This window comes from Antechinus flavipes, chromosome 1 (genome assembly GCF_016432865.1).
Source record: "Antechinus flavipes isolate AdamAnt ecotype Samford, QLD, Australia chromosome 1, AdamAnt_v2, whole genome shotgun sequence".
Lineage (NCBI taxonomy): Eukaryota > Metazoa > Chordata > Mammalia > Dasyuromorphia > Dasyuridae > Antechinus > Antechinus flavipes.
The window spans coordinates 618,073,258-618,089,398 of NC_067398.1; the positions used below are offsets into that span (position 1 = coordinate 618,073,258).

The 16,141-nt window shown below is 43.9% G+C and overlaps 1 protein-coding gene across 1 annotated transcript; it reads left to right on the top strand.

The window, feature by feature from the left end:
- Positions 1–1,151: 1,151 nt before the first annotated feature.
- TRIB1 (tribbles pseudokinase 1) lies at positions 1,152–10,771 on the top strand. The gene is made up of 3 exons (XM_051971084.1): positions 1,152–2,627; positions 5,241–5,533; positions 9,152–10,771. The coding sequence occupies exons 1-3, from the start codon at positions 2,283–2,285 to the stop codon at positions 9,615–9,617; spliced, it is 1,104 nt and encodes a 367-aa protein (XP_051827044.1). The 5' UTR covers positions 1,152–2,282; the 3' UTR covers positions 9,618–10,771.
- Positions 10,772–16,141: the final 5,370 nt, after the last annotated feature.

Sequence of the window (16,141 nt, forward strand, 5' to 3'; positions counted from 1 at the left end):
AACTAGCTTGTGCAAGCTATTCATTTTCCTGGGCCTGTTTCCTCATTTGTGAAATAAGCAGGGTAGGACTAGACCATAGGTTTCCAGTTTAAAATCTTATGATCCCACTCGAGGTGGCTAAGGGCAGAACAAGAAAAAAAAGCGCTGTGGGCGCACTCCTGGGCACAGTGCAGGGAGAGGTGGAGGGTGAGCCTGGCTGGCCGGGTGCCCGATGACTCTAGGGCGAAGGAGTGTGGGAGCAAGACTGGGGGGGGGGGGGGAGGGAAGAGATGTACCAAAAGGCAGCCACGTGGGGCCCTTCCGCCCGCCCGAGCTCTAGCTTCTTTTGTTTCCATGCCGCCCTCCTCCAGGAAGCTCCTAGATTCCCCGTGAAGAAGCCACTCCAGGAGATCCGTGGAGCTATTTCGGTGCCATCCTGGCTGCGGGGCGCGGGGGAGCCCGGAGGAGGAGGCGGGGAGGATTGCAGAGGCGCTCGGTCTGTTTTCACGTCCCCCAACGGAAGGTGCTATTTGTGGAGCCGAGCACACCCCGGAGGGAGCCAGCCTGGAAGGGGAGGAGGAAAAAGGGGGGGGGGGAGGGAAATCACATCCACATCCATTCTCATCTGCACAGGACTTCCCCGGAACTGCCGCGTGGGGGTGGCGTATTAATTCAATCATTCATCACCGCTTTCGCTCTCCCTCCCCCCAGCAGTTCTAGCAGCGGCCAGGCTCGCTTGGGCACTCGAAACGCAACGGGTATCGCCCCATTGCATTCTCCCCTTCCCTTCGGCGCCCCGCGGGCACCGTACCCTCTGCCCTGGGCTCCCTCGAGCCCCGTCCCGCGCTGCTGCGTGGCGCAGCTTCACCAAGGGCAAGAGCTAGGCTCTCCTCGCGCCGCAGTCATCAAGCCACATCCCGCAGAACCCGCGCGCGCTCCCTGGCACGCGCTCTCTTTCTTTCCCTCTCCCCCAGGACCCCGACAAAGCAGCTCACGCGCTTTCCTCCCCCATCTCTCTCCTCCTCCTCTGCAGCCCATTGTACTCGAGCAGAGACGGTGAATCGCAACGGAGTGAATGGAAGGAGCGCGCACCAATGAGCGCCGGCCTCCTCCAAACTCCGCCCACCGAGTCCCGCCCCTTCCCCTTCTCTCCCCCCACCCTCCCCAACCCCAGCCCAACTCCGGTTCTCCTGGACTCTAGCGTCACGGCAACTTTTAATCCTTCTCTTTCCCGGCCCGCGGGTTTGGCTCAAAAAGACAGAGGGAGCGAAAGAGAGCGAGCTCCTTCTCCTCCTTCCTCTACCACTTTCTTTCTTTCCAAGCTCGCACTCTCTCCTTCCCTCCCGCGGTGGGTCGGAGAAGTGTGTGCGGGGGGCGCGCGCTCTCTTGCCCCAGACTCGTCACCTGCATCCGTGCGCTCGTCGCCTGGGTGCCTGGAAGCTGCCCCTTCCCCGCCAGACCCCTCCTCCTCCCCCCGCCCCGTCTTGCTGCTGCTGCTGCACCTCCCCTTCCCTCCCCTCCCTCCGCTGCTAGCCAGCGAGCCGGGTGGTGGGCCGAGGAGCTGGAATCGTAGCACCTCATTGCACAACCCGGCTTCCCAACTGTTTACATATAATCGGACTGTGTGTATACAGCGTGAGTCACCCGCTGGAGGAGGAGGAGGTGGAGGAAGAGAAGAAGGAGGGCACAGTCTGGGATCGGCGCACCGCACACTCACTCGCTCACACTCAGCCACTCTTCCTCACCCTGCACGGAGGCTGAAGAGCGCGTAGGGGGAGAAGCGCCGCCAAAAGTTGCCAAGGTGCCTTTGCCGGGAGACTTGGGCTTCGCGATTCTGGGTTACTCGACTGGCATTCATTGCCGTTTCGGAAGCTTAGCTCCGAGTCACAGGCCGGTGGCTCCCCGGACCCGGAGCGCGCTCTGTGCAGACCTTTCTCCGCCTGGATTGTCTCTACTTAGGCAGCGGCAAGAAGCCATCCGAGCCAGCTAGCAGCGGTCACCGCGAGCCGGGACTCTCGGGGATCCCAGTACTGAGCCGCCCCCTCGGGGAGGGGGGAGAAGGTGGAGCTGGCCCCCGGACCGCCCGGTGGCTCCCCAGTCAGCCCCGGCCCCGGCTGCAACGTGGGCGCCCTAGAGCGGCTCTGGCTAGTTTTGCCCCCCGTGGGGGGTGAAAGCCAGAAGACTTCAAGAGACGCCTCAGGTTTGGTAGTTGCCGTCCGATCTCTGGACCTTGGGGCCCCGCTCCCAATTACTTTTCGGATTCGGGGATTTAATAGCCCTGCTTTAGGGGCTCAAGAACTTGGATGTGTTCCCTGCGCCCTGCCATGAGCCGCAACGTCCAGCCCCGCAGCCCGGGCCTGCTGCTCCCTGCAGCCCGAGGCTCCCCTTCCAAACGTCTCCTGGACGGCGATGAGACGGCCGCGGTGGCAGCCAAGTGCTTGCGACTTTCCGAGTGCCCGAACCCTCCGGACTACCTCAGCCCCCCCAGTTCACCTTGTACCCCCCCGCCCGCGCCCTCCCCTTCGGCGCCCGGCGGCAGCGCCCCGGGGCCCAGCCGGATCGCTGGCTACCTTCTGCTGCCCCTAGCCGAGCGGGAGCATGTGTCCCGGGCGCTGAGCATCCACACCGGTCAGGAGTTACGCTGCAAGGTACGGCCCCACCCCGGCTCCCGGCGACCACCCTCACTCCCGAGCCCGGGGGACGCCGCGTGGGAGAGGGGAGGTTGGACAATGGTCTGGCGGGATCATCGGTCAAAAGGGACCTTAAAAATCTATTCAATCTTCATCTCCAATCACGGGCTCTTGGAGGGCACAGTTATAGTAAGGACTTGAGGAGAGAGGGGGCCGAACTAGGGAGAGCAGGCAAGAGTCTTCTTTGGGGAGGTGGGAAGGCTTTTTGCTGGGATTTCAAGGGACTTCTCTCTCAGTGACTGTGGAGCGGACTTGAAGAGTTGGGGGAGGCGTAATTTTTCAACCACATTTCATTTAACCGCTCCTCTCTTTGAGCAGTCTTTACTCTCTTCTTCCGAAAGTAATTCATCCAGCTCCTCGCTATCAGCCACATTGGGTGGAGGTACCTTTTTCTTGGAGGCTGGTACGGCTGCCACTCTGAGCCTGCTGGCGTTTAAGAAGTGCTAGGACTTTTCATTGGGCACGTAGTAATAAGCCTCCGTGAGAGAGAGGGTGGATCCCATGACCTCTAAGATCCCGATTTTGGGATTCTATGACTCCCCCCCCCCCAGGCCTGAGACAGAGAGTCTGCCAAACAGCACCCTTAGAATTGACACTCCTTAATAGAAAAGATCTGTTCTCGATTCACTTCCTTTTAATTCGTGACATGGATTTTCCTTTTAACATTGAGAAGATAAATTCCCAGAAACAGGATCTGCAGTTTCCTTCTTTAGTGCACCCATCCTCTTGACATTTCCAATAAATTTAAAGCCACCCAGAGAATTCATTCCGCAAAGGCACATTCCCTCCCCTCAGAAAGCACAACTGTTTCAAAAAGCCATTGCCGGCTTTCTCGGGCTTACACCCTTCACCTGAACTGAGGGGTCAGCACTTGGGTCAGCTTGGTTTTCTGCTGCTCACCTGACTCCATCTGAATGGAGTGTTTGTCATTGAGTTTGGCTACTGCCACCTGCTGTCTGTCTGACTTCAGGGGCATTTTAAATGCTGCAAAAACTGCATTTAGGGAATGAAAAAGGAAAAAAAAATTCTAAGTAACCAGTCCAAAAGGCCACTTTGGTGAAGTGTCTATGAATGGTGGTAATAGGGGGTGGGGAGCAGGACGTTGGGGAGTAACAGAGGGATTTTCCTTACTAGCAATCTATCAGACTGGCACAAGAGATGGGGTGGGACCTGAGGATTGTGTAATCCTATCCAGTTCCTCCCAACAGATAATAGCTGGATCCAGATGGTGACGGTCCATGTGTCACCGTTTCCAGTTGAGTCTAGGATATGAGTAACCCTGGCAAAAACAAAAGGCCTTTAAAAGAGCACAATTGGTTTCTTAGAGAAGTTACCCATTCCCTGGGAAGGGAAAAAAAAAATCAGTAGATCTAAAACTCCTCCTTTGAAAGCATTTACTCTGAGCTTTTGAGAAACAGATGAATGATGTTTATACCTGAGTCACACTTCAGGTTGCTTAAAGTGCCCAGAGCTGTGTCATACTCTGATTTTTTTCCCTGTCTTTGTCTCCCTTCCTTTGTCTCTGTCTTTCTTTGTATCACTTTGTCTTTGTTTCTGCTTCTGTCTGTCACCAATCATCTTTCTCCTTTCCTCTGAATTGTATTCCGCTGTTTTTCTTCTCTACCTTTTTTTTGCTGCCTGTTCTTGCAGAGTCACCATATTCTTGATACTTTGTATGAACACTCTTCAATTCTAGATTGTAAAACAACTGACAGTTACAGTTTTTAAACTATTATGGAATAAAGCCAGGGTTTCCCGATGCTAAGATGAGCAAAGGAGACAAGGAGTGGACCAAGCCTCTCTTAATCAGTCATCAGTGAACACTGATTGAAAGCATCCACTGTATTCAGTACACAATAGAGAGATAGAGAGGAATTGAAAGACTGGATGTCCTTGCCTGGCTGGATCTGATTGTCTAGGGAGATGTGGCCCTCGAGTATTCTCAAGTAGATAAAACAGGTGGATGGCTGCACTTCTAGCTTAATCAGGTCTCTGGAGACTTAGTAGGTGTTATTGGTTTTTAAGTATTGGCAGAGGTAATGTGAAATTTGGAGGAAGAATATGACCTAAGGAGAGGAGAGTATAACAGCCTCAGGAATATGTAGGCTCAATTCTAGATATCATTCATGTTGAAATTAAACATCTAACTTCAACATGGGTGCTAAGAAGCAACATTTTTAGTAATCTGTCATAGAATTTAAAGATGTTCAGCTCCTTAAAGGTCATCTGGCCCAACTGTCCCATTTTTCAGTTGAGGTTATTGAAATTGAGAGAAGTTAGGTGATTTGCCTAAAGGTCACATAATCTGCAGAATCAGAAATCTAACCAGATTATTCAAGTTATTCAATCCCAGATAGAGATTTTTCACTGTACCATATTGTCTCTTGGTGTATATATAGATCACCTTGTCCAACCTCCCCGCCTCTTTTTTTAATCCATGACTGAGGAACAGAGAGGTAAAGTTAATTAACTGTGTATATACAGCTTGCAACTCACAGAGTTGGGATTTTATTCCAGTTTTTAGCCTTTATTTCCACAACAGAAAGCTTATTTCCCCTTTTCTTTCTGCAGGTGTTCCCTATTAAACACTACCAAGATAAAATCCGGCCTTATATCCAGCTGCCATCTCACAGAAATATCACAGGGATTGTTGAAGTGATTCTTGGGGATACCAAGGCATATGTCTTTTTTGAAAAAGACTTTGGGGACATGCACTCCTATGTGAGAAATCGAAAAAGGCTTCGGGAAGAGGAGGCTGCCCGGCTCTTCAAGCAGATCGTCTCTGCAGTTGCCCACTGCCACCAGTCTGCCATTGTGTTGGGCGACTTGAAGCTCAGGAAATTTGTTTTCTCCACAGAGGAGAGGTGAGCATTAGTGACAGCTACTGCTGTGACTTTTTTGCATTTGCAGCAAATTTTCATGTTGATCTAGTCAATAGAAATTCCCATTTAAAAAGCCCAGCATATTATGCCAGATTTATCATTTAAGAAATTAAGAAGTACAATACTTATTGTCTTCCCTTCTTCCCTCCCTCCACAAAATCTTATTTTAAGCTCTCTAAGAAGATCTAGGAAAGAAAATAGTTTTGATGGATAAAATGTGATTATAGAACCTCTCCCTTCCAAAATTATATATGATGTTAGACCACAAATATGTAGTATAAAAAGTAAGTCTTCACTATATAGCTATTTACCACTTTTTTATAGCATCCTGTCTCATGGGGGAATTTTTCAAAGAGCTGCAGATTTTTTGAAAGAATACATGGATCCTTGATGTCTGGCAGGCAAAATCAACTACTTAAATCTTAGAGAATGCATGCCTTCTACCCCTCCAGCCCAAATGCTATGTCATATATTAGTATCAGGTGGGATAATCACATTTTTTTTTTCATTTATTTGCCTAAATCTTCAGAAAACAACCCATATGAATAATAAATAGAAATTTGGCATGAATTCAGTTTTAAATATGGTCCATACCGGATAATAAAGAACTAGGTTTAGGAAGAGGGAAATTCAGGTCTTAGGTTTGCATTTGAGATAACTTAGAAATCAATCTATCAACAAGCACTTACTAAGCACCTACTATATGCTGGGCACACTGCCAGGAATAACAAAAACAAACAAAACAGAATAGTTCCTAACCTTAAGTTGTTTAATTTTATTTGGAAATGTGTGTATACTCATATTTGTGTATTATATATATATATATATATGTATGTATACATGAATTTACATATGTTTATATATATCAGTATATATATGTATATAAAAAATTAAAATTAGGTAAAATTATAGGAGAGAATATTAACACTTATCAGAGGGGAGAGTAATTTTTTTGTTGTTGTTCTGTTCTGTTTTGTTTTTTAAACCATGTGGTTGCCTAGTGGTTAGAACCTGGAGTTAGAGTAACCTGGATTTACATCAGGTCTCAGACACTTATACTAGCTGTATGACCCTAGGCAAATCATTAATCTGTTTGCCTCAGTTTCCTTATCTGTAAAATGGGGATTATAGTAGCACCTACCTTTCAGAGGGGCATTGTGAAAATCAAATGAGAGGGTTGTTGAGTTCAAGTACTATATAAATATTGGTGAATGACATTTTGAATGTTGCCATTCAGTGTTCTTTTTATTTGTCTTGTAAGATACCCTATAGGTATCTTCTTTTAAATTCCTCTAGCCCAAGGATGCTTTGATAAAGCACTAAAGCAGATAAGTCTGGTGATTGACAGGGAAACTTTAGATCTTACTGTGAAATACAAATTGATTTAGTTTTTAAACTTAAAACAGTTATTGGTGATGTGCTTTTTGAGTTTAATTTAGGAGTGTTGTTCAGAGGAAGAGAATCCTATTGTAGACTTGGGATTCTATTTCAATTTGAGGATAATGGACAGATTAATTTAGAATGGTGACCTACTTGCTTAAGAGAGATGATTGATGCTGGGTCCAGTCACCCCTGAAGAGGTTATCCTTTTTTTGGAACATCCATTGCACAGTCTTGCTAACCTGAAATGTGTCTTGCACAGGCTTATGTTGTGCACACGGTGACTTTGGCAAGCAGAGGGTTAAGCAATTTAAAGCTGACGCTTAGTCTATCAAGCACAGGTGCAGGGTTTTAGTCCTGTGGCAGCCAATGGGGTGGACAGTGTGGGTTGAGTCACATTTTCCGTTTACAGAACCAGTGGGTATTTTACATAACTACAGGAGGTCACCCTGAGGACAGACTGAAGTTAACGCATGTACAGTACACTCTACTGAGCAGGAAGGGGAGGGTGGGGGGGAACAGAAAACGGGGCCTCAGAGAGGAAAAGGAATTGATCCATCAGCTGGTACTAACTGTATTGAATCTCAGAAGTGACTGCACTGAAACAGGGCCATTTCAAAGGACTGTGGGAGAGAGAGACTGGTAGAGGAAAAAGAGATGGTTTGTACGGCCCTGGGAAGTAGAGAACCTGTACAGTCCGGTCTGACAGCTGAGAAGGCTCCTGCTGGGAAAGAAAGTTAGATGGGCAGTCAGGGGATCTGGGTGCAAAGCATGGCTCTGCTACTTAGCTGCCTTTGTGACTTTGGACTTCTGGGTCTTCGGGACCTTTAAAGTTTTTCACTTCTGATGTTTTTTGCCTTGTTAGGCTCCTTTTGATCAAAGGTTTTCCAGTAGCAGGATTTCCCAATACCTGTATATTGATATATGTGCATTAATAACAGATATTGTGTGTCACTTTGGGGAAAAGATGACACAGACCCCAAATTCACCTTCTTGCACATATAATCTCTCCCCCTCCAGGCTAAGTTTTCTCTTGTCTAAGTGCTCAAATAAATATAATTAACATTCCTGACCACTTTGCCATCATTATTGTTACTATCACTGGCCAGGTAGACGTGTGTGTGTGTGTGTGTGTGTGTGTGTGTGTGTGTGTGTGTATGTGTGTGTAGGTCACCAGAAGCAAGGCTGTCTAACAGTGCCCAACAAAAATGACTACATTGTGTTCTCTTTATTTCACGGTGTTTACATTCTCAGAGCAACGCAGGCAGTTAATGACTGGAGACCAGATTAAATCAGTGAATCAAAAGGAAAGAGAACTTAGTACTCTTCCAGATACTCTTTACCTCATAGGTCACACTCCCTCCTCTTAACCATGAAAGGAATTTTACAAAATTTTGGTAAATTCATCTTATATTTGGGTTAAACATTGTAGTTTAAAAGGTACTTCCCAATATGATCTCATTTGATTCTTCAGTCAATGTCCCCAAAACTTTTATTAAGTACCTCCTGTGTGGCAGGCATTGTGGGTATAATTAATAAAATTGAGAATAGTCCCTTGGCCTCCATGAGCATAATGGCAGGGATGATCTGATTTCCTTTTCTTGTTTTATGATGGGTTTGGACTAGGTGAGCTCTAACCCTCAATCCTATAATTCGCCCTAACACATGGGGAAATTCAAGTCTAAAAAGATTAAGGAGCCTGGCAAGTTAATAATAATATATAATGAATATAATAATCACAGCTCACACTTAAGTAGTGCTTTAAGGTTGCAAAACCCTGTATTGTAGATTATAACATTTGATCCTCACAACATGTTGTGTGTCTAAGTGACTTGCTACTAAGTGGCAGAGCCAGGATAGCTACTTTTTTTTTTTTTGAGATAACATAACTATTGATACTTTGTCAGCACCAGCATTATGCACAGTGATGATAACAGGGGGTGTGCATCCTGCCCTTTTAAGTTTGCAAACATTTGCTGTAATTGGAATTGTTTGATAAATATTGAGGCTTATGTTGTTCTTGTGACTTGCAAGTGCATTTGATACTTGTACAGTAGTGCTGAATTTGTCCTTCCCCCCCCCATGCTTCGTGTAGGACTGAGCAGGCTCGATCTCTTCCAAATACTGGTTATGGACTTTAGCTGCTAACATTTGTGGTTTCCATTTTTGGCCGCTCCTCATTCTTCACAACAGCTCATATTTATTTCTTCTGTCGTGCAGGACACAGCTCAGACTAGAAAGCCTCGAAGACACTCACATCATCAAGGGGGAAGACGATGCTCTCTCGGACAAACACGGCTGTCCCGCCTATGTGAGCCCTGAGATTTTAAATACAACGGGGACCTATTCCGGCAAGTCGGCGGACGTTTGGAGTTTAGGGGTGATGCTATACACGCTTTTAGTTGGGCGATACCCCTTCCATGACTCAGACCCCAGTGCTCTTTTCTCCAAAATCCGCCGTGGACAATTCTGCATCCCTGACCACATATCCCCCAAAGCCAGATGCCTCATTCGTAGTCTTCTGAGACGGGAGCCCTCCGAGAGACTCACAGCTCCAGAGGTCTTACTTCATCCCTGGTTTGAATCAGTCTTGGAACCTGGATACGTAGACCACGAAACAGGAACGTCAGACCAGATTGTTCCAGAATACCAGGAAGACAGTGACATTAGTTCCTTCTTCTGCTAATCCTGAAACCTCAAAAACCTCATAATTCTCACACATGGCATTTTTTTTTCTTTCAAGGGTTTCGTCTTTCCATTTTTATAGATGGGTAGAGCTTTAAGTATGGTGATGACCAGATAAGTGACAATGTAAATAAGCATAGCCGTTTTACTCAGAATTCCTGTTCCTGATGTTTTTGTGCTAGGCAATGTTGCTGATAGAAGCACTCTGGCTGCCCAGCAGAGCCTTTATGGTTCTCAGGGAGTCCTCACATCTGATTGGTTAGGTGCTGAGACCTGCATCTTTTACCACTGACAAAGGTTATGGCACTGGGACAGAATCACACTTTTACCATGAAGCAAACTTGAAAAATTTAGAGGGAGACTGAGTGAATCTTGCAGTGATTTTTGATGTATGTGTAGTCACTTATCTGGCAGTAGCCATATTTTACCAATGAGATAAACTGTTGGTCCAATGAACCCGCCATCTTGCTGCTCTTTGGATAGGTACCTTTTTGCATTTGCAAATGGCTGTGCCATCCACTTGGAAGTTTGCTAAACCTGCATCTTCTTAGACTCATGTACCAACTGCTTTGCCCCATTCCTTGATCAGACTGTTTCAGGAATACAAGAGCCTGCCCTGCTGCATAAATCCAGACTTCTTCAATTTCCTGTTAAGACCTCATATACACTAATGCCTTCTCCCTGAACTTGAAACTTTTCCCCCTTTCCTTCCTGACTCCCCCATCTCTCCCCATCCCTAGCCCCAGCTATAAAAGTACTTACCAGTTTAACCATGGAAAAAAATCATAAAAAGCTTCTAAACTCCTGGCTATTTCAGAACTCTGATCTCAGGCAGAGAGACTGCAGTTTTGTGAATAATTTGCGTATTTGGAAGCAGTTAGCTCTTTTGGTTCCTCCCAAGTGTGTTAGCACTTGTGTCTTTCTGAAGGCATTTCAGGGTTGACCCTCTTGTCTTGGAGGAGAAAGCTCAGGAGTACCCTGTCCAGCAAATGTCAAAAATGTCTCTTTTCTTCAGCAGGAAACATGGAAATGTTTAGAAGGCAAGCTTTGGGTAGCCTTAGGAGAGTTTTAGACTGGTTTCTAGGAATGCTCTTCTCTATTTAAGTATATCTGCCTCTAGCAGTGTGTAGGGGTGTGTGTGTGTGTGTGTGTGTGTGTGTGTGTGTGTGTGTGTATGTGTGTGTTTGCATGATAGTTAATATTTCAGACTTTATGTGATTAATAAATCAATTGTATTGTGTCATTGACTGTCAGAGTGAATAAGTGGGCCAATCCTGCTTAAGATTCCTGCTTTATCTTTCCAGGGTGGCCTTCTTTGTGGCTCTGGAGAAATGGCAACTTGTATTAACATAAATCTAAAAAGAAAACTAAAAGTTTTCAGTAAACTCCTGGGACAGTCCCAAAGATGAGTTGGTTACACGGGTAAATGGAACATTGTAAAAAAAAAATGTGCGTGTACACATATGCATACATGTATGTACACTTATATGTGTGCGTAGATATGTGTATATACATGCACGGCACAGTTACAGCGTGGTCATTTTACAACAGGGCTAAGCCTTGGCAAGCTGTCCGATGCCTTGTGAGGGTGCCATGGATACCTCATGTACTGTGGGCTTTGTACATATGTGCAACCTTTTCTATGTATTCTATGAGTTTTGTGGTTGTCTGAGGCTTTGTCGTCCTGTTTTTCGTCTGTGTCTGAATAACTAAGGTGTCAAAACAAAGGTAAATGTGAATCTTTTGGCAGTACTAACTTGACAGAATCATGGGAATTAGGGAAGAAAGCAGGGGAGGAATGGAGTGGCCAGAGCCTCTGATGCACTAACACTCTCGTGGTTGTGTGCCATTTGTGTGACATTTGTATCTGTGATACAGCCTACATGTAAAGAGTCTGTGCTGGCAGGAGAGTCTGCCAGGGAAGCTAATAACACTATGTTGATCCTGTAAATATGTATATATGTGAAAATGGACATGAATGTCTGACTTGTAGAGTTTTAATAAACCTGGTTTCATAAAGATGTCTTGTTGGTATTTTTATAAAGCCCAAATTCCCTTTCTCTATTTTGTACTTTCAGTCAAACCTGCAAACATTTATTAAGCACTTACTATATACCAAGCACTGGGTTAAGAATGGGAAAAAAAACAACAACCCTAAAAGCAGCTCTTAACCTTGAATAAGAAAGAACACAACTTATTTAAGGAGGTCATAGGATCTTAGCATTCAAAAGGATTCACAAGGTACCTCATTTAACCTTTACTTATCAAGAAGCCTCCTAACCAGTTCTTTGAAAAGTGATATTCCAGTCTTTAGTTGAAAACCTCCAATAAGTGGGGAACTCCCTTCTTCCCAAAGCAGTCCATCCCATTTTTTGATAGCTCTAGCTGTTGGGAAGCTTTCTCTTATTTCAGGCTTGTATTTATGTCTCTGCAACTTTGACTAGCAACTCCTCCCCTTTCTGCCCTCTGGGGCCAGGAAGCCCAGGCTTTTGCTTTTGTGCCACATTTCCAGTCATAGATATTTTCATGTACTGACAAAGCAGATGACAACCTTTTTGGAGGTGTCAAATAGTTGGAGAAGAGATTTATCATAACAGTTTTCATTTCTACAAGTGTCTTAAAAGTTTTCATATTGTTTTCTCCAGGATAATTGAGAATAGTGCAAGTGTTTTCCTTTTTTTTTTTTTTTTTTTTAAAGAAATGAGATAATCAAATAATTCTAGTGATTTGCCCACAAACAGAAATGACGCCAGAATCTAGGTGTCCAAACTCTTAAAGTCATCTTGTTAGAGCAGGAGACCTTAGAAGTCCTCTGAAGAGGTCTTAACCTTTTTGTGTGTGTTGTTTACTCTTTTGATAATCTGGGGAAGCCTCTGAGCTCTCAGAGTAATTTAGTAAATTAGTTAAATAAGATAGGATTACAAAGGGAACCAACTATGTTGAAATACTTATTAAATATATACTTTAAAAATCCAAGATAATGGGCCCTGGGTTAAGAATCTCTGTGTCCAGTCAAGTACCTTTGTTTAACAGATGAAAAAATGCCATGAAGCAACTTTTCCCCAACTGAAACAAGGGCAGACCCCTACTCAAACTTAGATCTTTTGTGGGTTCTTTTCCACATCTGTTGAGTCCTCTAGATTGTTCCAGTATGATAGAACTGATTTCTTTTTCTGCTTAATCTAAGGCTTTCCCCCTTTCTGTTTTATGGTAAATGAGAATTGGAGGCCAAAATGCATCATGAAAGCATATTAATTTGGATCAATGGGACCTGGGGAAAAAATCCCAACAGTTGTGAATTATCTAATCTGAGAAAAATAATACAAGAGGACCTTTAGTCTATTGCTTCTAATTATATGAATAAAGAAGCATAGGCTAAAGAGCATTTTGACTATAAACATGTACATATGTCAGGAGAAGGGATATAGTTGTCCTAATAGCTTTCAGCTTTGGAGCTTGTAAGAAACATGTAAAAGTTGGAGATGATACAAATAGTCTCTTTTAGGATTCATGCTCTAAGAATTTTAAGAAATAGACATCCGAGACAAATTAAACTGAATATGCTACATACAGCAGGAAATTGAAAAACGTGGAAAGAGCAGATAATGATAGAAAACTTAAATAAGCTCATAAATCAGGAAATTCACTGGAAGAGGGAATGGAGAACATCCCAGGGGGGAAAAATTAGATGGACCTGGTCTCAAAAACAGGAATGGGTGGGGTCATTCATTCTGCAATGATCAATCCTTAAATGAAATGCCAGCTAGCTGTTTGGCCAAGTAGAGTGTTAATACTTTGGACTCCTGAGTCTCCTTTAATCTACAGATTTCAAAACACTTTGAAGCAATGGAGGTTACACCACTTTTGTGTACTGTTGTTAAGTGTACCAGGCAGAGAGATATGGGACGAGATTGACTGGAATGTGACACAAGTCAATAAAATTAATCAGTTCTAATGCGAACAATTCTGGGCCAGCACCTGACAATCAGATTAGATGAATCTAAGGAAAGCCTACTGATCAAGGGCAGCCAGGAAAGAAAAATGAACATACCTTTAAGGGGGTGGGGAGAACCTTAGAAGGTCCATCATTAAGATGATGTCATTTCCAGAAAGTCATTGATGTAACATCTTCCATTTGTAGGATGTTGGGACTTTGAGATGCGGAAGGTCACAGAAGTAGTGAGTAGTAAAGCCAAAATGAGAGCTCTGACTCCAACTTCATTCTATTGAGGATGGCAGTTCTGTTTTTCTGGATATGGTTTAGGAATGATCAGAAGGAAACAAAAATTGTGGTGATACCATGAAAAGATCTGTGGCTGAACAGTCAGGTTCCCTTTCTGATTGGTGCTCACTACCTGTAGGAATCATTTAGTGAGAATCATTTAGCCTTTCTGGGCTTCACTTTCCTCATCTGAAAAATGAAGAGATTGGGCTAGATAACCATTGAGATTCCCATCTAGCTCAGATCTGTGATACTAAGTATGTGGTGACTGAGTCATTCCCTTGGTCAAAAAACTTTGGTGGCTCCCAGTTGCGGTTAGGGTGAAATACAAACTCAAACATCTAGCTCTATCTTACCTTTTCAATGTTGGGGTATATGGTTCTAGGGCTTAGCAAGCCCTTTTTAGGGCTGCTCTGCCACCTTTGGTGTTTACCTGGCATTCAGCTCTCACCTATGTCTCCAAGAAGCTATGGCATATGCACCCCATAAAACTATCCTGGCAGATGGGCTAAATCAGGTGAAGGGAAACTGATGGTTCATGAACTCCTGTGGATGAGTTAAAGGGATAGTTACTCCAAGCATGTGAAGACTCCCCCAGTGAAATGAGTGGGTGAGACCATTTTATTCCAATGACTATGAAAGCATTTAAAAAGCTGAAATGGTCACAGTAAAGTTCTTAGAGTTTGGAGCTTGGTCAAATATCGAGGACCCCAACATCATCCATTGCATTCTGGGTCATCACCAGTTGTCCTGACTTTTATCCTACTGCTGGAGTTCAGTGAGTCTGGAAGAGAAGGTGAGGTTGACTACTTGTTCAACTCTGCCTCATTTAAATCTAATTAACTTAAAGGTAAAAACATCACCAGGCCATATCATTGGTCCTCTTTGAAAATGAAGGATAAACAACTTTTCTAGCATCATTTCACATTGCTGTCTTTGCATTTACAGAGACTGCCCCGTATGTCTGGAGTGTACTATTTATCATCACATTTCAGAATTCTTATCTTCTTTTAAGACTCATCTTTGTCTCTGATTCCTCTCTCTCTCTCTATCTCTCTTTCTTTCTCTCTCTCACCTCCAATCTTCTCAAATTACTCTGCATTGTCTTATTTGTGTACATGTTATTTCTTCCAATAAGACTTTAAGGTTAAAAACTGTTTCCTTTTTTTTTTTTTTTTTTTGCCTTTTTATCCCCAGTGCCTGGCACAAAGGGCACTTAAATGTTTGTTATATTGCTTCCTCCATTAAAATTAGCATCAGTATTGACATGTCAGTCAAGTTGGGGTGGGGTGGGGGGCAAATAATGACTGAAAGTGCATTGTACTATTGATAGTCCAAAATCCAAATTCTTGTTCAATCTCTGTTATTGACTCATGTGTCACTGAGAAAGATACCTCAATTTTCTGAAAAATAAGTTTAAGTGTTACCCTCATTTTATCCAAGCAGTCTCTTCCCTGAAGTACCATGCTGATGCTTTGCTGTAGTATGAAAGTGACCTTGGGTCCTTGAAGGCTATGCCAGTGGAATATAAATTCTTATAGGTCCTATTTAGCTGGAAAGACTTTGGTGCTTGTACCAAAGGTGACCATCACAAAATGTAACCTTAAGTACTTTGAAGATGTGCTATGTGCAGTGGGGTTCTCTATAGAAAAATTCACTTAAGATGTCACTGCTGTGGGTCATTGGGCAGCTTCCTATGTTAAATCATTATCCTCATTAGCTAGATGCTAAGATCAGTTGCCTCCATGTTTCTAAAGGATATCACGACTGTTTTTAGTGATAGGCATGTGCTGAAAGTTGCTCATGTTATCTCTGAAAGTCTGTTGTTAAATTTTCAACATTAGTGCTCAGGAAATTTCCAATTTTTCAATTTCCTCAGGAAGTTGGGGAACAAAAAACTATTAATCATGGCCTGATTTATTGTTTTATTGGTTGTCTAGGCTTAAGAAAGTGATGGAGAAAATGTTAATAATGCAGATTAAATTTAAAAGTGTGTATAGTGGAACTTTGATTCTCCTCCCCCTACCTTAGATCTGGCTGTTAAATATTTACCAACTCATCCTGGTTATTCCTTTTAAAATATTGGTACCCCTAGGCAAAGTTCAATTTTCTTTACCCTTGTTATGGGCATATAAACCCAGTGATAAATAATTTCTAGGGATATCTCATCTGAGATATGGAGAGGCATCTTACAAAAATTCATGAATATGTTGTACTAGGATATGAAGGAGTTGTGATCTGCATTTATGGGGGCAGTATCTATACGGATGAAATCATAGCTTCTTGAAATATTGAAATCTAGA